At 48.7% G+C, this 23,055-nt stretch overlaps 1 protein-coding gene across 1 annotated transcript in view; it reads left to right on the forward strand.

Annotated features, from left to right (window-relative positions):
* Positions 1-23,055, forward strand: part of INPP5D (inositol polyphosphate-5-phosphatase D) — a 111,461-nt gene that overhangs the window by 12,478 nt on the left and 75,928 nt on the right. Inside the window, exon 2 of the mRNA XM_059393738.1 lies at positions 3,494-3,557. Within this exon, the coding sequence (XP_059249721.1) occupies positions 3,494-3,557 (64 nt within the window). The remainder of the gene's footprint in view (positions 1-3,493; positions 3,558-23,055) is intronic.

Below are 23,055 nucleotides of genomic sequence, written 5' to 3' on the forward strand. Positions count from 1 at the left end.
CACCATGGTAGAAGATGTTTCTGGGCCCACTTGTCCGTGTTCACTTGGCCCAGAGTAGTCATGTAGAAATAGTCATATGTATCCAAGAGAATAAAAATGCCACGGTGTTTCTTTCTGCTTCCATTGGCTTGCCCTCTTGTGCTTGAGTAGACCTTCCCAAACCATATGAGGATTGCTCTAGAAATGTGCTGCTCAGAGGAAGCCTCTTCCCACTTAGGACAGGGTGGGCACCTGTTATCATGGATAGCTGTTCAGTCACGTGGGAAATTTACTCTCAGCCCCACTTCACCTGAGAGTGGAACAATGTCCCACGTACCTCGGTCTCCAGGGGGCACTCTTCCTGACATGGTTGCCCTGAAAGGCAACCCAGTCCCTGGAAGGAGTAGCAACTGAGGACCTAAGGGGTTAGACCCCTAAATTGTTGCTAAATCCCCACAAAGAGCTGGGAAGGGCTGTACGAGACTGTCATAGTGCGTGCGCCGTCTGGATTACGTTGTAGGGCAGCTGCTGTCAAAGAGGATTTTGTCATGGACCCTTCACTAAACACGCCACGTGTAAGACTGTGCGCCTGTGTGTATACATGTAGGTCATGCATCTGTGTGTACACACCCGTATGTACATGTATACATGCGTGTTCTCTGTCTGTATGTATGTGTATTTGTACATGTTTATGCGTCTGGGACCAGAGTAAAGTGCAGCTGCTGAGGAGTGGTGGGGGAGGGCTGGGGAGCCCCCTCACCTGCCTGCAGAGCCCCCTTTCCCCCTCATGCAGTCTGGAACAGCCCATCTCCCGTGGGCGGAGCGTGCAGGGCGTGGTGACGCGGTCCATTTTCCCTCCCAGACTGTGAACTGACCCAGCTGCAGGGACAGTGTGTCCAGCCCCATGTGTGGTGGCTGCTGAGATGTCACTGTCTAAGGGAGAATGTCCTCTCTTTCTATTGTACTCGCTTCTGAGTTCTGATCTGTCTGGGTCACATGGAACTGGAACCCCTTCGCATTTCAGTGTTCCTAGAACCTCTCTGAAAAAGCCAGAACGGCTTGTCTGCCACATTTGATTAACTAAAGGGCCTTCCTGTCGTGTGCAGCTGTCTCTGCCCCTCTCCTGGTGACCCTCTTCTTTTTGTTGAAAGGCTGATGTTTGGGGCCTGCTCCCCTTCTTTGCCCTCAGCCAAGAAAGACTGTTCTGGGCCTGGTCTCATTTGCATATCTACCAGCGGAAGTGTCATGAGAGCAAGCAGTGGAAGAGGAAGATAAGGGCCGGGCAGGGTGGGGCTACCCCAGGGCTCTGCAAAGGGGGCTGAGGCTGGAGGAAGGGGGAGATGGGGGTCTGGGGCGATTCACCATTTCTGGGACATCTCCAGGAGGTGAGGTGACAGTGCCCTAGAGAGTCATCCTTGCTGACTCTGAAATAAGCCAGTAGTGGCTTCCGCTCGGGCTCTGGACACAGGTCAGGGTACACAGTGATGAGCATTCAGAGACGAGACAAAGACAGAAAAAGAAACTTCCCTGCGAGAAATGAAGAGCCGGGTGGAAGCAAAATTACCCAAAATATTCTCCAAAACTTTCTTGAAACATCCATTGGTTCAAAAGCCAAAAAAAGATTGTAAAACTTGACCACATAAAATCATTTAATCTCTACACAGCCTTAAAAAAAAAAAAAAATCCACCAACACCGTCAACAATAAATAATTCCAAAATATATTGCGGCATGTATCGAAGTCTTACAAATAAATAAGCAAAAGGTGATTAAAAAAAAAAAAAGAGTAAGCCAAATACATGAAAAGAAATTCTCAGAAAAAGAAAGACGAATAGTGAAACATGGGAACACAGTCAACCTTTCTCATAAAGAAAGGCAGATTAAAGTGAGTACTCATTTTTCTTTAACCTCTCAGATTTGCAAAGATTAACATGTCTGATAGCAGCCTGCTGGCAGGGCGTGGGGAAACAGACATATCCGGTTAGTGGGAGAGAAAAGTGACATAGACAGCCTCGCAGGGCGGTGATCATCAGTCCCGTCAGTCTCTCTCAAAACACAAAGCCCACGTCTTTCGAGCGGCTCTTCTCCTGGTGGTGATCTCCCCACAGCCGCTAGTAAATGTCAGCACGTGCAGGGTCCGGCGTGTTCCAGGCACTATTCTAAATGCTCCTCCCACGTTAACTCACTCAGTGGACGCAGCGACAGATGGCCGGGGTTGTTAGGGTCCCCATCGCACTGATGGGGAGGCTGCATCTGTGACTTCAGCCATCCCACGAGGTGTAGGCGCTAAGAGGCTCACTTAGGCGCTAAGAGGCTCACTTCAACACCGTTTAGGAGAGTAAAAAGCTAAAAGTAATTACCCAGCCGTCATCATGGGCCAGTCAAATAAATGATCGTATAACTGCATGGTGGGATGTGAGTTGGAGAGACCTGTAAAATATGTTTTTTGGTGGGAAAAGCAAATGTCAGAACAACATATATATGGTGATATTATGTGCACTTAAAAAGATATGTAATATAGGGGCGCCTGGGTGGCTCAGTGGGTTGGGCCTCTGCCTTCGGCTCAGGTCATGGTCTCAGGGTCCTGGATCGAGCCCCGCATCGGGCTCTCTGCTCAGTGGGGAGCCTGCTTCCCTTCCTCTCTCTCTCTGCCTACCTCTCTGCGTACTTGAGATCTCTGTGTGTCAAATAAATAAATAAAATCTTAAAAAAAAAAGATATGTATATATATAAGTTTGAGTGTACATTTAAGAGTTCTGGGATGAGTTACAAAAAGGAGTAGTAAATCAAAGAAGCAGGGCTCAACAGAAGGGGGAGGAGACATTTCTTTTTCTTTTTTCTCTCTTTTTTTTAAAGATTTATTTATTTATTTGACAGAGAGAGAGAGAGAGAGAGATCACAAGTAGGTGGGGCTCCATCCCAGCACCCTGGGATCATGACTTAAGATGAAGAGAGATGCTTCAACGACTGAGCCACCCAAGTGTCCCTAAACTAGTGTATAACTTTAAATGCTAGTTAAAGAGGAACGCCTGGGTAGCTTAGTTGGTTAAGCAGCTGACTCTTGATCTCAGCTCAGGTCTTAATCTCAGGGTCATGAGTTCAAGCCCCACATTGAAAAATAATAATAATAAAATAAAATCTAGTAAAAGAACACATACAAATGTTGAATCAAGCGCCAGACACCCTGGAGGGGCTAAATACTCTTGAAGTTATGTCTTGAGGGTAGATACCTTTAAATCAAACCACACAGCTGTCAAATGCCCATGTAAATCATGCCCCAAAGACCCCACATGGCTTTTCCTGGAACTCCTTGAGTGGTGGGCAGGGGGCAGAGGGAAGGGTCCTCAGACTGGGGCTGCTTGATGTCACGGCTGATCTCCACCTCGGAATGGTCAGCTCCAAAGTTCAGAGTCATGCTTAGCTTCTTCGAGCCATGTCAGGGATTCCTGTCTTTTCAGTTCCCAGAGAAATGAATTCCCTCACATGGGTTCTAACGAAGCCTTTGGTCTATTTCAGATACCGGAATTGTGTTTACACGTACAGGATTCTGCCCAATGAAGATGATAAATTCACTGTCCAGGTAAGCCCTTTGTCAAGCTGGACATCTGGCCCTGAGTAGAGCTGGTATTGGCAGAGAAAGGGACAGAGAGGAAGAAGACAGAAAAGAAAGGATGTGCCCCAAACACACGGACATGAGGGCCTGGCTAAGCCTCTTTCTCCCCAGAAGTCTGCGGGTGGGGGTGGCTTGGTTGGTAAGCGGAGACCCCACTCCACTGGGGAAGGGTGCCTGGAGACAATGGAAAGGGACTGTAGCTTGTTGCTTATTTTCTGCAGTGAGCTCAACTGAGTAAGGGTCGGTGGTCCAGGAGGGAGAGAGAGGAGAGGAACTTCTAGGAGAACAGACCAGTTTTATCTGAGGGCCTAGATGATCGCCCAATGGGTCAACACAAAACAGTGCTTTCCATTTGTAGACACCTGTTCTGCCAAAGGCTGACTGAAGCTCGTGGCACCTGGTGGCACCGTGTAGAGTCCAAGTGTGTAAAACTTGCTATTAAACATTAACAAAGAATTGGCTGCGGCAAGTCTTTCCAAGGCTGAGTCTGAAAAGCCCACCCCACCCCCCAGAGTTTGCATGACAAACGTCATGGGCTCTGTGTGACCACAAGGCATGAAGACCGAGTGGTGTGCAGGCCCAGGGAGCTATTTTTATCTGGCTGCATTAAGGGTTGGGGGTGGTGTCAGAACAAAGGAGATGTCCTCAGGGTGGGGGCAGAGGAGTCATGCTCCATTCTCCGGACTGTGGTCAGAGGCACCAAAAAAAGTTGCACCCATGTGCCCAGCAAAGGGCAGGGATGGACCAGGGTTTGGATGCCCTGTCATGGAGGACAGCCACAGGGCCTGTGGGGTTTAGCTGAAAAGAAAGTCCAAGTGGAGGAGAGGTGGGGCATGATCACAGATTCCAAAATGTGAAGGGAACGACACATTTTGGCCAGAGCTAGGATGCGGTTGAGGGCAGGACACCAGAAAGGTGTTGGGGACACTTGTCATTGGAAATGCCTCAAGGAGGTGAAGGTCTGTGGAGTAGAACACCTCTGGGAAGATGACAGGGGCCAAAGGGATTGCTTCAAGTGAGCCACTAAGTCAGAGAATGAGACCCTAAGGGGGTGCTTAAACCAACCCCGGGGCTTTCAAAGCTACGTACCTGGGCAACTGGGGCTCTTTGAGGCAGGGGCTTCTGGGAGATGCCAGTTTGGGCTCATTTGGTGTCACCCCACCCGATAGAGGTCAGGCTGAGTCCTCTGGGCTGCTTCATCCTTCCCGGTGGGTGTCTGCACCAGGATCTGAAGGATATCCATTTGGATGTTTCTTGTGCATCTGGGGCGCCCACATATCTCAGCCCTGTCACCAGGGATGAACGGTGGCACCCCGAGCATCAGACGGTCCTTTGAGGTCCTTGGCAGCTGCTTGTCATGGGCACGGTGGTCTCCCCGGAGGGGAGTCCTGTGTGGGGCGGGCCATGGGCCCCCACAGCCTCCGCGGTGTTGTGTGAGTCTAGGATGCTGTGAGCTTTCCTGGCCGGGCTGGCACCTTTGACAGGCGGTTTGCTGAAAGGAGTCTCGACTCTCTTAAGTTGAAAGTTGGTCAATGCTTTTGATCTTTTTTCCCCTTGTGGTTTCTTCTATTCCTTCAAAGTGAAGACGACTTCAAGTATGACTAGGCCTTGAGCTGGAAAAGACATAACTCTGTGGCTTCTTGTGCGCATGGCTGTACCCGCGGCCTGCAAACAGGCCCTGACTGAGCCTGGCATGTCCCCTCTCACCCTTACGTCCTTGTCACCGTGGCTGTGCGTTCCCGGGAGTTGCTCCCTGTCCCGAGGTGGTTTCAGAATCTGGGGCCTCAGCAGGCTTTCAGGGTATCAAAGAGCGGAGCCTTGCTTTGACTGACCCCTGTAAGGAGTGGGCAGCCTGTGAGGGAAAAGGCCTGGCCTGGGACCAGAGGCCCCCCCAAGTGTGCCCCGCCATGCCTCAGCCCCCCTTTGCCCGTCTGTTCTTCTCCCCGAGACAGGCGTCCTTCTCAGTTACCAGTCCCCAGAGGGGATCTGGGTGGCTCAGCCACCAACAGCTTTCTCTGCACGGGTCACTCAGGGGCCACAGGCTGGCTTGTCAGCCAGGTGCCCAAGCAGCTGCCCGCCCCCACAGTCAGAGCAGGAGGACGGAGCTGGTGACCTGAGGCCATGCTCAACCAGAGTGATGGGCAGGCAGTCTTCGTAGAAAAGCTGGGGCCCTGCTGGACCGGAGGGCTGGGCCAGGCCTGGGCCTGTGGCCTCTTGGGTGGCCCACAGCAGGGAACCAGGGTGCAGGGATCTGTGGGGCCCAGGCAGTCTGTGGAAGCTTCCCCTCCGAAGGATACACCTTCCCATAAAAACACGACACCTTCCTGAGATCACAGAAGTAGAAGGCTCCCGGGTAGCACGCTGAGACTCGTGTGCAAGGAGGTGAAATGAGAGATCCGACCGGCTCTCTGTCCTGACCCACTCTTGCTTATTTTTAACCCTGGTTCCTCTTTTCATGTCGAGGCAAAACCTCATACTCTTTTCTGAGTCGAGCCACAGTTTCTAAATAACTCATTCCTTACACCTGAGCCTGCTTATTGCCACCAGTGTGAGGCCCCTAAAATAAGAATCTGGCTTGAAAAACTTGTCCAAAGAAAGCATCGGCGGCGGCTTGACTCTCTTTCTTACTTGAGTTCCCTCCGCTTTTCTCGCTGGGGCTTCTGTCTTTTTGGACAAAACCAAAAAGCCACCCCACCTCCGATCATCACAGAAGGACCTCAGGCAGTGGGTCTGTGTGTCATGGCGCATGACCACCCCATTTGGGTCAGGAAGAGGAGCGATCCTGACCCTCCAGGGCCTTGCTCTCTCTCCACGTTTCTCAGACTTCGGGGAACTCAAAGGGGGGGAGGGAAGGCTGTAGCTTCATTCCCCTCCCCTGCTGCGAGTATGAAGGTAGCTGAGGCCTGCAGAAGGCGGAGCTCACCCCCAGGTCTCCACCCCAGAAAGTGTGTCCAGACCTGGCTGGGTGTTGGATCCCTGGGAAGGGTGGACTGTACCCTAGGAGGGTACAGAAGCAGGGAGGTGTCACCTCTCGGGGAGAGAGGCCTCCTTTCCTTCCCATGGTTGTCAATGGCCTCTGTTCAAAAGTGTCCTCTGGCCCTTGCGGTTGATCAGTGAGGTACCTAGAACAAAGGCAGGAAAGCCTACGACGTGTAAAACACCCACCCGGGTGAGTGACTGGCAGGGGGGGACCCACCACCACCACCACCACCTTCACCTCTGCCGTCTTTCTTCACTGGGAGGAAACAGATGTCAAATAAAACAACCACCTCTGCTGACCCCCATAAGTCAGTCCTACCTCCTGCTCAGGTGAGGGAGGGAAGGACAAATGGAGGACAAAGAGATGGAGGGAAGGGGAGGAAGACAACGGAGAGAAAGGAAAGAAGGAAAGAGAAATGGATGAGAAGAGAAAGAGGAACGAGAGAAAATGGAGGGGTAGAGGTGGGTGATGGTGGGAGCAATGTTCTAGAAGGTTCTAGGCAGTGCCTAGGGGTGGCGAGAAGAGGGCAGGTGCTGTGGTCATCAGTCTCTCTCAGCTCTGCCCCTTGGGCTGTGGATTTCTCTGCCTCAGTTACCTCAGGAGCCTGCAGAATTATCATGGGACTGGTTGATCAACAGCTTTTCTGGCCCCCCAATCCTGAGAACCTTCTGGTCCTCGGGGGGTGGGCAGCTAGGGGCAGACAGGTCTGCTCTACCCCTCAGGCCTGAGTTTCCCATGCTCAGAGTTGCATTTCTTGTAAACTCCTTTTCTGACTTGGAAAGGGAAGTGACCCTCCTCCAGAGTCTGTTAGGCTTCTGGGCCTTTCAAAATGGCCCTCCTCCCTGGGAAGGTAAGGATCAGTGCGAAGGGGAGGAGCGGACTCCGGCAGGAGACTCGAGAACAGCAGCCTTCAGACACATCACAGAAGGGACTGCCCCCAAACCCACGTAAATAGGGCCCTTTGGCTGTATGCCTACAACCCCTCAACCCTTGCTCTCTTTCTAACATCCTTCCTACCAAGAAGAACAAAGCCGAAAATAAAAGCTGCCCCGGACTATCACGTCAGGGCTCGCCATGAACTTCCTGTGCGTCCAGGATACTGAGTGTTTAAGACAGGAACACACACAAGCTTCCCAGCACGTTGAGGTGGAGAGGGAGTTCGAAACTGCCTCACAGACTCCTTCAGTCTTTTTTCCCCATTTAGAGGAAAGGCCCAGAGGCTCCAGCAGCCTGGGCGAGAGGCTCTGACTCAGTTCCTGGTCCCTGACAGTGGCCGTGACTGTGTCACCAGGGCAAGTGTGGCTTTTGGAGACAGAAAACAAAACAACTTTCTAAAAGCCGTTGTCATAAGGGTCCTGGAGGGTAAAGGGCTGAGCCATTGTTATTAGGTTCAGGAAGAGGGTGGCACCTGTTATTATTCTGAGTGGTCACCCAGTGAAGTAAAGATTCCGTCGGAGCCGCCCGGGCAAAGGATGTGGCTCTCGCACACACTTCCTGACATTGCACAACGGGATAGAGCCGCGAAGGTGCAGGCGACAGGAGACATGCAGGGCCACCCGCCCTGCAAGACGGCCTCAGCCATGGCCACAGGGAGGGCTCTGGGCTGGGCGGGGACTGCGGGGACCCAGCAGTCCCTTCACGCCCCAATGGCCATGACCTAGAAGACTGCATATTTTTTATTTTTTATTTGTTTTTAAGATTTTATTTATTTGACAGAGAGATCACAAGTAGGCGGAGAGGCAGGCAGAGAGAGAGGAGGAAGCAGGCTCCCTGCTGAGCAGAGAGCCTGATGCGGGGCTCGATCCCAGGACCGAGATCATGACCTGAGCCGAAGGCAGAGGCTTAACCCACTGAGCCACCCAGGCACCCCTAGAAGCCTGCATATTTTTAAAATTAATTTTATTTTTTTATTTGTATCTGCTATTGAACACGGGCAGCGGCAAACATCCCGAGTTTCCTTTGCCTTCGAAAGGGAATTTAGTGGAGATAAAAATTGTTGAGGACCAAGTTTTTTGTTGTTGTTGTTGCCCCCAGATTCTCCAGAGGCATCGCTCTGCTGCCTTCAGATGCGCGCTATTACAACCAGCCCCAAATACAAAACCCAAGGCCAGCCTGGTGCTGGTTCTCATATACGGAACCAGGTTTTTGTGTTTTGTTTTGTTTTCTTTTCTTTTCTTTCCTGCTTTGAAGCGGGTGGGAGTTTTTTTCCTACTCTTGTCATTTTCCTTTTGTCGGTAGTTCCTGAAAATGTGTGCAGCCCGTTCGGTCTCCAAATGTGGGTCTTTCTTCGGCTCAGACTGCTCTTCTGTCTGGTCCTGGAGTACATTTTTAATCCAGCTCTTTTATTTGTCATTATTTTGTTTCTTTGACAATGGAACCTCCAGATGACCGTCTCCGCTTTCTCTGCCCTCCCCTCCGCACCCCGTCCCTGTGCACTTTGTCCCTGCCGGTCCTTGCTTCAAGCCTGCTGGTCTGCCTTGCACACACACACACACACACACACACACACCCTCCCCCCGCCGCCAGTGGACCCATTTGCTCTTAGCTACCAAAGCAGAGCTCACAGGGGGCCCACACCAGCTGTGGGGGGTGGGCTCAGGCCCGAGACTAGGATGTAATTGTAACCAAGGAGATGTGAAGGGAAGCTCCGTGTGGGGCTTCTGGGAAAAGTTTGTTTGTCTTAGAAAGAGATACAAGGATGAAATGGTCCCTTTTCTACCTTCGGAAGCTGTTGTAGTGTGGAGCAGCTGGGGCTACTGCTCCCATCTCGCAAGCCAAAGGGGAGGCGGCTGGGGAGGGAGGCGGGTATGCGGAGGGCAGAGCAGACAGGCGCCATGAACCTGCGTCCCCAAGGATGCCTCTGAATGAACTGGACAGAATCAGCCCACGTGATCGCCACCGTGCGTCTTGTCTTCCTGTTTGTGAGAGCATTCGTTTTTATTCAAGTAACTGAATTGGGGTTTTCTGTCACCTGCAGCTCAGTGTCCCAGCATGCAGAGGTTTGGGTTGTCCTAGGGGAATTTCAAAGCAGAGAATGAAAACTTTAAACTGAACATCAAGTTTCACTGCCTCCAGCGCCCCCAAGCCGTGATCAGACCCCTGTGGTCTCTGACTCTTCCTTCTCTGAAACTGTGACCTGAGCCGTGTTGCTGGACTCACTGGCTCCCTTTCCCTGCCGCCGCCCCCCCCAACATGCCTTGTGCTGCATCCTGTGCCAGACATCCTGGAGTTCAGTGTCCCTTTGTCCCATTGTAACCACAGAAAGTCCAAACACCAGCCATTTCTGCCTGGGAAGGCACCTCCATTACTTGCTTCCTATTGATGGTTTAACCTCTTTGCTTGGGATTGCCTTTCAAGGTGATGTTCTGGGTCTAGCTTTCACATATACAAAAGGCCACTTAAAGTCACCCAACAGAAGGGATTCTTTCCTCTAAGAAAATATGCCTCCCCCCAGAGGCCTTCCCTGATGACTCTATAAAAATGTCTACCTGCCCCCATCCCCATATCCTGCTATATCTTCCCTGTGACACTTGTAACTGCCTGCTTTCCTTGATTTATTTATTGTCTGTCCTAGAATGGTCCCTATTGGCATGGGAGGGGGGGGTACTTGGTAACTATTTCTCAAATGGCTGGTGTCTGCTGCCACCCATAAGCATGTAGAAAGAGGGGCACGTTTCTGCAACAGTGGTGACTTGTTTTTCTCTTGCCACACTTAGCTGCCCTCCAGTGGGTCTCCACAGGACGTGCCTGATCTGTTTGTTGACTCCTCACGCTTGCTGGTCATGCCTTGGCCAGTTTCCTCCACATTCCAGGCAGGGTCCCCTGCTGCCCGGTCTCCGTTTTGCTCTCACCCCCTCCCATGTGGATTTGAATTTCACCGCTGAGTTTTTCATGCTGCTCCAAGCCTGCCTGACCTGGCTGGTCTCGCTCTTTCACTGGCCCTGTTGTCTGTTGGTCTTTTCTGTTCTCTTCTCGTGGGTTTTCACTCCTGGCTCTTACAGGCCTTGCCTTCTTTACGCTTGCGAGGACCTGAGATACTTCTCTTGGTGTTTTCCTACTTACTGCAGCAACGGCTTCCTCCAGGTCCTATTCTGACGACCCTCTGTTTCCTCTTCTGAAATATTGGGGTAAAGGCAGTCCTTCTCTCATAGGCGTGTTTCTGGGATGGAAGGAGATGGTTTCTGTGGAGCACACGGCTCAGTGCTGGACATACATGTGGCTTAGTAAATGACCGTTTTGCAATGACATCGAACAGGGGAGAGAAGTGCGGAGGCCAGTTAGCTCAGCAACACCCAGGCAGAAGCCGAGGCCTGCCAGGGGTTGGGGGTGCCAGGTGCAGGAGAGGCCGAAAGTCCGCACACTTGGAGGAACAAAACAGACTCAGGAGTCCTGGGATTGGGACAAGACAGTCTAGGGGGCTGGGAAAGGAGAATGAGTGGCCAGGCATCCTGATTGGCCAGATTACAGCCCAGGAGCAGAGAAGAGAAGGAGGTGCAGAGTCTGGGCTTCTCTGTCCTCTCTGGATGGGGAACTGATTCAAGAACTGTGATGGTCCTGTGTCTGCTCATTGGGCTTATGTCAGCGCAGCTTTGGAGAAGTGGGAAGACAGAAGGAGGGGGTCAGGGCAGGGGCTGGTGCCTGGGGTCCCATGAGACAGCAGGAAGAGAGAGCCTTGGGGATATGGGATGGATCCAAGGGAGGGTCCCCTTACTCCCCCTGGGCCCCACCTTCTTGTCCTTTCTCACCATTGCCCCCATTTCTTGAGCCCTTCCTGGAGCCAGCCACTTGATCTATGTCCTTTAACTGAATCCTAGAAAGGAGTATCATTATCATTATTCCCATCCGAAATACAAGGAAACTAAGGGGCTAACATTGTTTGCTGGGTTCATACAACTAGTCAGTGGTGGGATAGGGATGTTATTTGATCTGCCGTGCTCTGGCTTAAGGGCCAGGCCACCCTACCTCTCCTTGGCTTGGCTCTTAGGTGCTCTGCAACCCGGGCATCTGCCTGGAAGGCCAGATTGAGCCTGCTGCTGCCGCCATGTTTGGCTACTGACTTTGGCTTTCCTGGCCACCTAAGGTTGACCCTCGCAATGGAACCGGCTGTGAGTGGTATGGCATTTGAATCTATAACCTTCTCGAATGAAGCTCAGGATGACCCTACTCTCAAGCCAAGTCCAGTCAGCGCTAGAGCCCTATCTGCTGACCATAGTTCCTAATGACTTGTCATTCTAGAATGACTTAGCTCAGAGATTCCCCATGTGTTCATCTCCTTGTTCATTCAGCATATTTTGGTTAGGGCACTGGGGGTACAATAGTTAGTCAACCTTGTACTGTGTCCTTGCCCTTTTGGGATAGACATTTGGTTTAGAGACTGATGACAAGCAATCGTCAAGATTATCTCCTGACCTAGAATCTAGAAGTAGAGGTGTTTCAGGTATTTCCATAGCAAAAGGAGCTCCCCTCATGTGGGAGGAAATGAATGACCCAACCAATCCCTCCAAAAAATCATTACTCCCTCTTCTGTGCTCCCCTAGCACTTCCCCTCTTCCCCCTACCATGCCCTTCCCATGTGGGTGACCCTTAGCTCTGTGTCTGTCTCCCCTACCTCTCCAACCCCATGAGCTGTGGGTGCCTTGGGAACACAAACGAGGACTCATTTGCTTCTGCCTCTCCTCTAGAGCCTGACATAGGACAGAGAATTCATAACCATTCATTAACAATTGGAGTTGGCTTGAGATAGAAAAATCCTAATTTCTTCATTAGTCATTTTTTTTTAAGTTTTATTTTTTTAACATTTTATTTATTTACTTGGCAGAGGGAGATAGAGAGCACAAGAAGGCAGAGAGGTAGGCAGAGGGAGAGGAGAAGAAACAGGCTCTCTGCTGAGCAGAAAGCCTGATGTGGGGCTCGATCCCAGGATCCAGGGATCATGACCTGAGCCAAAAGAAGCAGCTTCTTTCGGCTCAGGTCATGATCCCTGGGTCCTGAGCCACCCAGGTGCCCCACCGTTAATCATTTTTACAAAGAGATTCACCCTTAGAGGGTAGGAAGTTCTCAGAGTCCCTTCATTACAGCTGCTCTTGACAGTCCAAATGAAGAGTCCCTAGGGGGCAGATGGCCATCAGAGCTCCTGCCCATCTCTCCACCGTATTTACTCTCTTTCGTGACTTGGGGAGGAAAGGTTCTGAAGTTTTGAAATGAAGAACTGTGTTTTCCACAATCCAATATCTCTGGTAAATATCCACTCTTAAGATCCTGGAAAGAGGCCATAGTACCTCATACTGGGACAAGGACAGGACACAAGGACATAGTCCCAGGCTTTAAAGAGGGAAACCAGACATTCACAACAAGTGGATTTCAAGGTTACTCCGAAGTCCAAGAAAAACTGTTGATTGCTCTGGAAACCAGACAACAGAATAGCTCTCCCTTTGAGAGAAGGCATCGAGGGGATAGTCTCTCCTACCAACACCAAACTCCTCCCTGCCCCAGGATCTTTGCACTTGCCCTGCCCTCTGCCTGGGACTCTAACCCCTAGATTATCACGTAGCTAACTGCCCCAAAGTTACTCTCAGGTCTCCCTCTCTAAAGCCATCCCCTGCCCTGACAGTCATTCTGCTATGACGCTGTTTTATTTATTATTTGTATTCATTATTTATAGCTCTTAACACTGTCAGCAATATATTAGTTTTCTTTTGCTGCTGTAATAAATTACTGCAAATGTAGTGATTTAAAAATCACCCAGATGTGAGGCTCCTGGCTGGCTCAGTTGGTTGAGCATGTGACTCTTGATCTCAGCATTGCAAGTTTGAGCCCCACATTGGGGATTAGTAGAGATTAGTTTAAAATAAAATCTTTTTAAAAACCCACAAATGTATTATCTTACGGTTTGAGGGGTTGGTAGTCTGAAAGGGGTCTCACTGGGCTAACATCAAGGTGGTTGGCAGGACTGTGGTCCTTTCTGGAGACTTGGAGGGAAATCAGTCTTTGCCTTTTGGCTTATAGCCCGTTTTTCCACCTTCAGAGCCAGGAATGGTTTTCTCCCCTTTCCACATCTCTGGTTCTGACTCTTTTCTTTCCCTTATGAGGACCCTCAGGATTTGATTGGGCCCACTTGAATAATTCAGAACACTATCCCTATTTCAAGGTCAGTACATTGGTGACCTTAATTCCTTCTACATCTTTTTTTTTTTAATATTTTATTTATTTATTTGACACAGAGAGATCACAAGTAGGCAGAGAGGCAGGCAGAGGTTGGGGGGCGGGGAGCAGGTTCTCCGTTGAGCAGAGAGCCTGATGCGGGACTTCATCCCAGGACCCTGAGATCATGACCTGAGCTGAAGGCAGAGGCTTAACCCACTGAGCCACCCAGGTGCCCAGTTCCTTCTACATCTTAAACCTCCCTCCTCCCACCAACCACCATGCCGTAAACATACCTCTGGGATTCAGGGATCAGGCTGTAGACTTCTTGGAGGGGTTTCTTCCCACCACTGTGACTATCTGTTATTTATTAACTTGCTCATTTGTCCTCTGTGTCCACTGTGAGGCTGAGGATGTGAAACCCAGGGGAGCTAAGACCTCGCCGTCCTTCTTGCTCACGGCTGTGTCTGCAGCTCTTAGGAGAGCACGTGGCCCATGGGAGCTTCTCAATAAACATTTGCTAAATGGTTGAATGACAGGGTAAATTTGTAATATGAGTGGGGGAGGAAAGGCCTCCATTTCTTTATCTCTGCAAGGAGGGGAGTGCAATGGAGACCTCCAGAGGCCTTTGTGTTCTAAAATTTTACAATGCCTTCTATGACAATGACATTGACCAAGGTTTAGGAAAGGGGAGCAGCCATTTCGGACTCTGCAGCAAAAGCAGCAGGAACTGGGTCTGGGGCTAAGGGAAGGCAGCAGGGGAGTGTGGGAGCAAGCAGCAGAGTCAATCAGGGAGCTGCCCCAGGCTGTACCTCCCTGAGGCAGCTCCTCTCCAGGCTGAGGATGTGGAACTTGTCTGCCAGCTGTCATTTCTGTCTCCCAACAAGTACCTCGAGAGTTTCACAAAGAGAAATGAAGCAAGCTAGAAAGAAGATCATCTCAGGACTGTGTAATTAAGGATAAAAATATCCCTCCCAAGCTCCCAGCAAAGGGGAGGTAGAAAATGCCCCTGATCCAGCGAAGCCATGAAGGGCTTTAAAAGATAATGATTACATGGGGGCTTAAGTGGGTAGAAGAAGAATCAATGAAACAAGATGGAATTGGGAGGGAGACAAACCATAAGTGACTCTTAATCTCACAAAACAAACTGAGGGTTGCTGGGGGGAGGGGGGTTGGGAGAAGAGGGTGGGATTATGGACATTGGGGAGGGTATGTGCTTTGGTGAGTGCTGTGAAGTGTGTAAACCTGGTGATTCACAGACCTGTACCCCTGGGGATAAAAATATATGTTTATAAAAAATAAAAAATTTAAAAAAAAAGATAATGATTGGTACAGGTTTTTGGTATGAATAAGCTTGCACGATTACGGACACCGTCTATCTCCAAAGAGCATCACAAACCACATGGTTACATTCTTCACGGCGAGGAGTTCCGAGTGTGCAGCTTTGTTAAATACAGAACCTTTGCTTGGGGCGAGAGAAAAAGGGGAAATGGACATAGAGAAGGAGAAGATGGGCTTCCTTCTTTGCATGTAGCAGAAGGAAATGGTGATTCTGGAGGCAACTGCTGAATCCTGGAGGTGGAGGAGGGCTCCCAGCAGCAACCCCCTGCCCCCCACCATCTCCCTCCCTTCCGTCTGAGCTGGAAGGAGCCAGGATACAGAGCACATGCCCATCTCACCACCCTCCCCCTGGGTCCCCACGCCCACTCTGGCCCTCCGCATCCCTCAGCCCAACCCCACGCTTCCCACCTAAAGGATGTATTCCTGCTGGGAGGCGTGAACACACTTCCACCCCAATGGTGCAATTGGTCACCAAGGAAGGAGGAGAAAGATAAATCACAGGGCTTGAGAGAGATGAGAAAATAAGCAGCCTTTCCATCTGAGAGCAGCGAACGTGAGGCCCCACAGTTCACACAGCCCAGCCATGCCCACTCCCTCCCTTACTCATCTGGCTAACTTCTTTTCTTTCTTTTCTTTTCCTCTCTCTCTCTCTCTCTTTTTTTTTTTTTTCCTTAAGAGGCTTTCTTGCAGGTCAATATTTATTATCTCTGCTTTTTCTCTTAGCAAAATAGTAAGTGGGGGTGAGGAAGTTCAAACCGAAAATACTCAGCAGAGATAAAATCCCCAGCCACCGAACACAGCCTTGCTTCTGGGGAAACTGTCCATGTAAATAGGTTTCTCTAAAATTTAACTTTAGAACCCGTCCCATACTTGCCAGTTCAAAAATAGTCTTAAAGACTTTGTGGGAAGTCCTTGGAGCACTCATGAAAGCATTCTTTTGAAAGTTGACTCTGATATCGGGGGGGAGAGGTTTGCAAAAATTTGACAACAGGTGGCATCAAGTCCAGTCAACTTAGGACAAACGGCACGATTTTCAGTGCGCTGTGGTACTCTTTAAAAGTGAAAGTGGTCGGAAGGTACAGACATCCACTTAGAAAATCAGTAAGTCCTGGGCGTGTAATGTACAACACGCTACTGTAATTAATGATTGGGCATTATATATTTGAAAGTTGCTCAAAGAGTGGGTAGATGGCAAAAAGCTCTGATAAAAGAAAAAATACTTAGTAACTGCGTGTTGATGAGGTTAACCAGACACGTCGTGGTGATTGTTTTGCAATATATACCTGTCTAACTCAAGTCATTATGTTGTACCCAGGAAGGTAATATGATGTTATATCAGTTATAGCTCAATTTTTTTCATGTGAAAAATGAATTTTATTGGAAATGTTGCCTGGGAGCAGAGAGGAATGATAATGTTAATAGTAGCATCGTGGCTTGGAGTCCTCATGCCATCATCCAGATCTCCCTACTGCTACCCATCCTGAGAAGGCTTCGGACCACACCCCCTTTGGCCAAAGAATGGTCTCACAGGTGTTTCTTCTGCCTCTACCCTGTTTGCCCTGTGCTACTTCCTGGGCTCTAGAAATAGGTGGTGTGCTGGTGCCCCAGCTGGTAGAGCCCAAGAGATTCTCTAGCTCTGGGGATGAGGTGGCCACTGGCTACACATGGACAAGTACTTGGGTTGAAGCTAGTCGGAATGTTTTTCATTGTTTTAACCATGGCTGAGATGTCACTTCCATAATAATTATTTTCCTCTTAAATATTTCACTTCTTGCCTTTATTTTAAAATTATTGTGATGGGAAATGGGATCGTCTCAGAAAATCTGGGGCTCAGAAATGCAGTAGTTGCGGGTCCCTCCCAGGAGTCCCCGCAGAGCCTGGGGAAAGGAAGTCTGAGACGTGACTGAGGAAGGGCTAGACCATGGGCTGGGGATTTCGGAGACTGTTCTGCGGGCAGCGGGGAGCCATGGCGGGTTGTGTGTAACACAAAATGAACCGCTTGCAAATGAGCAATTCTGGGACATCCCATAGGTTCACAGTATTGTGTGACCACTATCTCTGTGGAGTTTCCAGACATTGTGATCCATTCCAATAGAAAACCCCAGACACATAGAATAATAATTTTAAAGTTAGTTGTTGGTTTTGTTTTTTGTTTTTGGTTTTTTTTAATTACCTTTAGTTCCTTATGCCCCTTTCCGTGGGCGTCCAGACCCGTGTAAAAAGTTGTTCCTGTTCTCTTGCCCCCGTTCCCTTTCTTTCTTATTTTCCCGTCTTTTTCTTTTCTGTTCTTCTTCTTCTTCTTCTCCTTCTCCTTCTCCTTCTCCTTCTCCTTCTCCTTCTCCTTCTTCTCCTCCTCCTCCTCCTCCTCCTCCTCCTCCTCCTCCTCCTTCTTCTTCTTCTTAAGATTTTTTATCTTTATTTGAGAGAGAAAAAGAAAGAAACAGAGAACACCAGCGGGGAGGAAAGGGAAAAGCAGGCTCCCCAGGAGCAGGACCTGGGGATCATGACCTGAGCCTAAGGTGTCTGCCTTAGCACAAAAAACCAACACCGAAATCAGCGGGCTCGTGCAGGCCTCTGTGACACATGCAGCAAGTTCTATTCAAAATGGTCTTAGTAGGGTGAAGGAACACATGTTCTCATCCTACATACAGCCTCTTCATCCAAAAACCCCTTCCAAGTGGCCCTCCCTCCCGATGTCACTTGGGGCCCACCAACCACGTCCCCACATCCTCTCAATACTAGACATCGTCAGGGTCTCGAATTTTCACCACGCAGTGGGCAAAACATGCAATCTCGGTATTTTATTTTACATTGCCTTCATGATAAACATTTTTTCCTATGTTCACTGGCCTTTTGTATTTCTTTTCCTGTAACTTGCCTATTTACAGTCTTTGCTAGTTTTTTCTCTTTAAAAAAAAAAAAAATCTTTCTGGTTTAAAAAAAAAAAAAAGCTCTTTATATGTTTTGCATGTTAATTTGGGGGGATTAGTTAGTTATGATGTAAATATTTTCTCCTGACCTGTCATGTTTTAAAGCTTTGTTGGGACGCCTGGGTGGCTCAGTTGGTTGGATGACTGCCTTCGGCTCAGGTCATGATCCCAGAGTCCCGGGATCGAGTCCCACATCAGGCTCCCAGCTCCATGGGGAGTCTGCTTCACTCTCTCTGACCTTCTCCTCACTCATGCTCTCTCTCACTGTCTCTCTCTCAAATAAATAAATAAAATTAAATTAAAAAAGCTTTGTTTATGGTTCATTTGTCATGTGGAATTTTAACAGTGTTTATGTAGTCAAATATTTTCATTTATGGATTCTGAGTTTTATGAATTATTCTCAATATTATTTATCCAGGAAAGATGTTATTTTTTTCCTAACACTTTCATGATAAGCTTTTTATCTCTTTATGTTTTACATTGGTTATAAAATAGGAACTATACGCCTGTCCTCCCAATGGAAAGCCACACCATATGTTAAAACATCCTTTACAACAACCACCTTATCACACACTAAATTCACACTAAATCCTTACTACCTGGCTTTGTCATGTGTGTTCCCATCTGATGGACTAAGTTCCATTGCTCACTCGTCTCTTCATTCCTTAGGGGTTTTCATGCATTTTCTTTCCCAGGCACATTTTGTAATCAGCTTGCAAGTTCTTTTAAAAAATCTGTTGGAGGTGGGGCACCTGGGTGGCTCAGTGGGTTAAAGCCTCTGCCTTTGGCTCAGGTCATGATCCCAGGGTCTTGGGATTGAGCCCTGCATTAGGCTCTCTGCTCAGCAGGGAGCCTGCTTCCCTTTTTCTCTCTCTCTGCCTGCCTCTCTGACTACCTGTGAGCTCTGTCTGTCAAATAAATAAATAAAATCTTTAAAAATAATCTTGTATGTAATTACACTGAATATATGGATTCATTAGAAAAGAAGTTACAACCTTGCCCTATCAGGTCCTTCCATTTGGGAGCATAGCATCCCTTTTGTTTGCTATAATATATATATTATAGCAAAAAAAAAAATATATATATATATACACACACTATATATTATATATACTAAAATATATACATATATTTTTAAAGATTTTATTTATATATTTGTTAGAGAGAGAGAGCATATGCACAAGCAGGGGGAGTGGCAGGCAAGGCTGAGCAGGGAGCCAGAAGTGGGACTCGATCCCAAGAACCCAAGATCATGACCTGAGCTGAAGACAGATGCTTAACCGACTGAGCCACCCAGGCATCTCTTAGATTTCCTTTGATGTCTGTTTTATGCTGTCTTTTATATTTTCTCAGTATGGTTCTTATATCTTACATTCTTACATGTGATGGAGTTTAGTTACCTTGGCAGAAAGAATCTGTCTTTTCCAGGGCGTTTTCTGGTTAGGCTCTGGTGATGTCTGGGAAAGTCGTGGTGCTTGGGGACTGTTCTCATCTCTGTTTCTGAATTATCTCGTGCGTTTTCATTGTTTTTTTAATGTATTCTTTGGTCTTTAGAGAGGTCACATGATTGGAGTACACCATCTTGTCTGCAAGTAATGTAAATGCGTCTTTTCTTTTTGAGAGGACCGATTGCGGGGGATGGGAGTCATTTCAGGTGTCCCCTGCTGGCGGGGAGCCGCAGGGATGTCCATGGCGGGGCCATGGTGGTTGCTGTTGTCTTGCTTCTGATTTCTGAGCATGCAAATCAAAGACAAGGAATACAGTAGGAATGCCGGGAGAAGGGTATCCACCAAACAAGGCCAAAACTGGAGTGGCAGAGTAGACGGGCAGTTGGGTAAAACCAGGTGGCCAGTGCCCACTGGGCCTTCCACCTGACTCACCCACTGTCCCACCTCACAGACCTCCGCTTCCACCTGCTTGCGTCCAGCACCCAGCATAATTGAGCCAGACTCCTGCTAGCTTAGAGGTAGCCACACATGGGTGAGATCACCTCCTGCATCCTAATTTGAATCACTGGTGTAAATGAGAGGGAGAGCCCAGCAGCACCAGAGGCCATATCCAGGTTGACCATCGGTGGCCTACTCTCCTCCTTGCCCATTTTCCTCCGTGCAGATCTCAACCAAAAAAAATCATGGATGAATATGAGAAAATGCTTTATTGAAACTATATATACTATAGCAAAGATCACAAACTGGTACACAACCCCACCCCGTGTTGGATTTTGTGTTCTTTTTGGATGATATTATGCTTTTAAAAATTATGAACCAGGGGCGCCTGGATGGCTCAGTGGGTTAAGCTGCTGCCTTCGGCTCAGGTCATGATCTCAGGGTCCTGGGATCGAGTCCTGCATTGGGCTCTCTGCTCAGCAGAGAGCCTGCTTCCCTCTCTCTCTCTGCCTGCCTCTCCATCTACTTGTGATCTCTCTCTGTCAAATGAATAAATAAAATCTTTAAAAAAATTACGAACCAGCTAAGAGCATTTTTAGAAATTCCTAGACTTTATAAAGCATTCTGAATTTCTTAGTGTCCCTTGAAAAAAAAATTTTTTTTAAGATTTTATTTATTTATTTGACAGACAGAGATCACAAGTAGGCAGAGAGGCAGGCAGAGAGAGAGGAGGAAGCAGGCTCCCTGCTGAGCAGAGAGGCTGATGCGGGGCTCGATCCCAGGACCCCGGGATCATGACCCAAGCCAAAGGCAGAGGCTTTAACCCACTGAGCCACCCAGGCACCCCTCGCTTGAAAAATTTAAAGACGTGATCAGCTTAGACCTGCATCACCCCAGGGTAAGCGTCCCCCTTTCGGAAGGTGTGGTACTTCCCTTTGATGGGACAAAGTCCCCATCTCTTCCTCCTGCCTCAGTCCCAGCCCGTTCCACTTGCTTACACCACCCGGCTAGCCTCCGCAGGCAGCAGAGCTGTGATCGCTATCAGATGCCAGTGAACTAATTCATTAGGCTAGCAACCATATATAGGCCTTCTGTGTACATAAAATAGGAAAACCAGGTTCACTTGACTTGGTCTTTTCCCGATGAACTCCTGATAGTTCCCAGGATCGCCGCTTGCTTTGGTACCTCTTACAATCATGCTGTTAGTCATCTGATCTAGAAGCTTGCCTGGAATGGACACAAAGCTCACTAAAGTGTCAATGACAGAAGAAGCCACCTGACCCACTGTGAAAATCACAGCCCACCTGACCTGCCCACAGGCATCTGGCTGTCCCCTCTGCTCTGCCCTCCCATGGTCAAGTCCCCACACAGAGTGCGCTTCCTCCCCTGGGGAAGGCTCAGATTCTGTTGAAACAGGTATGGCTGCATTCCCCTTTTTTGTCTGGGGCTTCAGGCCATGGTGTAAGGGTGCTTCCGTCAGTTCCTTAGAGCAGCAGGAGCCTGCAAACGGTGACTTTCAGTTCCTCTACAGAGCAGGGTGTTTATCCCGAACAGCCAGTCCCCTACTATCTACTGCACTAAGCCTCTCATCCCCAGAAAGGGGGCACCAGAGGGCTCATTCTTCGTTGCATCTCGCGGTGTGGTGGGAAGGACAAGCATGTACATGAAGCCTCTCAGAATAAAAGGGAGGATTTTGCCAAAGTTGTAAGTGTTGCTGCACCCCATGTAGTGGCAAACATTTGATGCTGAGTTCTCCAGGGGAGAAAGCAACGCCCTGGTTTGCAGTGTTTGCCAATTCCTGTGGTGTAAATACCTCTCACCAGGACTCCCACCACAGTGGTCACATTGAATAACCAGCTCTTGGGGCTCCGGAAGAACTGGGTTTTGAGCCAGGATGAGTTAGCACAGCTGTCATGAGACAGCAGCAGCCGCACAGCCCTGGCCTGTGTGTTACCAATACGCACCTGTTACTGCCCCATGAGGTCTGAGCACCTGTCTGTGCCAGTGGATGTCCTTATTAGAGACTCCTGTGACTTGAAAGAGGTCAGCCAGATTACTAAGCACTTCTGCTTTACATAGAGCTCTTTTAATCCCCAAAACCTTATTTATCAGTTTTACCCATTCCTTTTTTTCAAATCACATTTGGGGAAGATTTTTTTTTTCCCTACCTGACTGTTCTACTTAATTTTCTACTCCTCTGAGCTTCAGTTTACCCACCTGGAAAATAGGAGCTGATAATATATTAGCGTATTCAACACAGCAGGTTTTCCGTGATGATAAGGGCTCTTACTGACAGAGCCATGCATGCCCTGGGCTTGGCTCATTTCAATGCGTGGCCGAGGAGATCTTAGAATCTTCATTTATGGCCAAGGAAATTGGCTTAGATTGGAAAGTTAAATGCCATATCCCAGGCCATACAACTATTTGGTGGTGGAGCTGATTTGAATTTGTAACTGATGCAGGGTGTTTTTAAAATGAGTTGCAAGCACTAAAAAATCTGAGATTTCATCCAAGAGTCTGGATTTTTACCTTCCCTTGAATATTCTGAAGTTCTGGAAACTTTAAGCCTGTGTTACCCCATGGGGATAGAATTGGATATAAGTGAAGCTGATCCCTTCAAAAGGACATTTTTCCAATGTGCCACAGTCCCCACCTCTCCCTAGTGTCTCCCATCCTGTCTGCTTCACTTGCATCAGGATCCAGATTTTGTGCTTTTTACTTACAGGCCCCTTTGCTTTTTTTTTTTTTTTTTAAGATTTTATTTATTTATTTGACAGAGATCACAAGTAGGCAGAAAGGCAGGCAGAGAGAGAGAGGAGGAAGCAGGCTCCCTGAGGAGCAGAGAGCTTGATGCAGGGCTCAATCCCAGGACCCTGGGATCATGACCTGAGCCGAAGGTAGAGGCTTTAACCCACTGAGCCACCCAGGTACCCCTGGCCCCTTTGCTTTCTAACTAACAGTTACTTCCCCTTGCCACTTCTTCCTCTCCACTTGACCAAGAGAAAAACTGCGACGCAGGGGATTTGGGTAATTAATTCAGGTCAAATCAGAAAGGCCACAACACAGGGAAGAACCCATCTTTTGCTATCAGGCTCCATGATCAAAACTGCAGTGCATTCTCACTATACAGTATCGTCTTACCCACTGCTTTGGTCCCTTCTTGTCCTTTATGCACTCGCATACCCTTC

This window comes from Mustela nigripes, chromosome 3, assembly GCF_022355385.1.
Source record: "Mustela nigripes isolate SB6536 chromosome 3, MUSNIG.SB6536, whole genome shotgun sequence".
NCBI lineage: Eukaryota > Metazoa > Chordata > Mammalia > Carnivora > Mustelidae > Mustela > Mustela nigripes.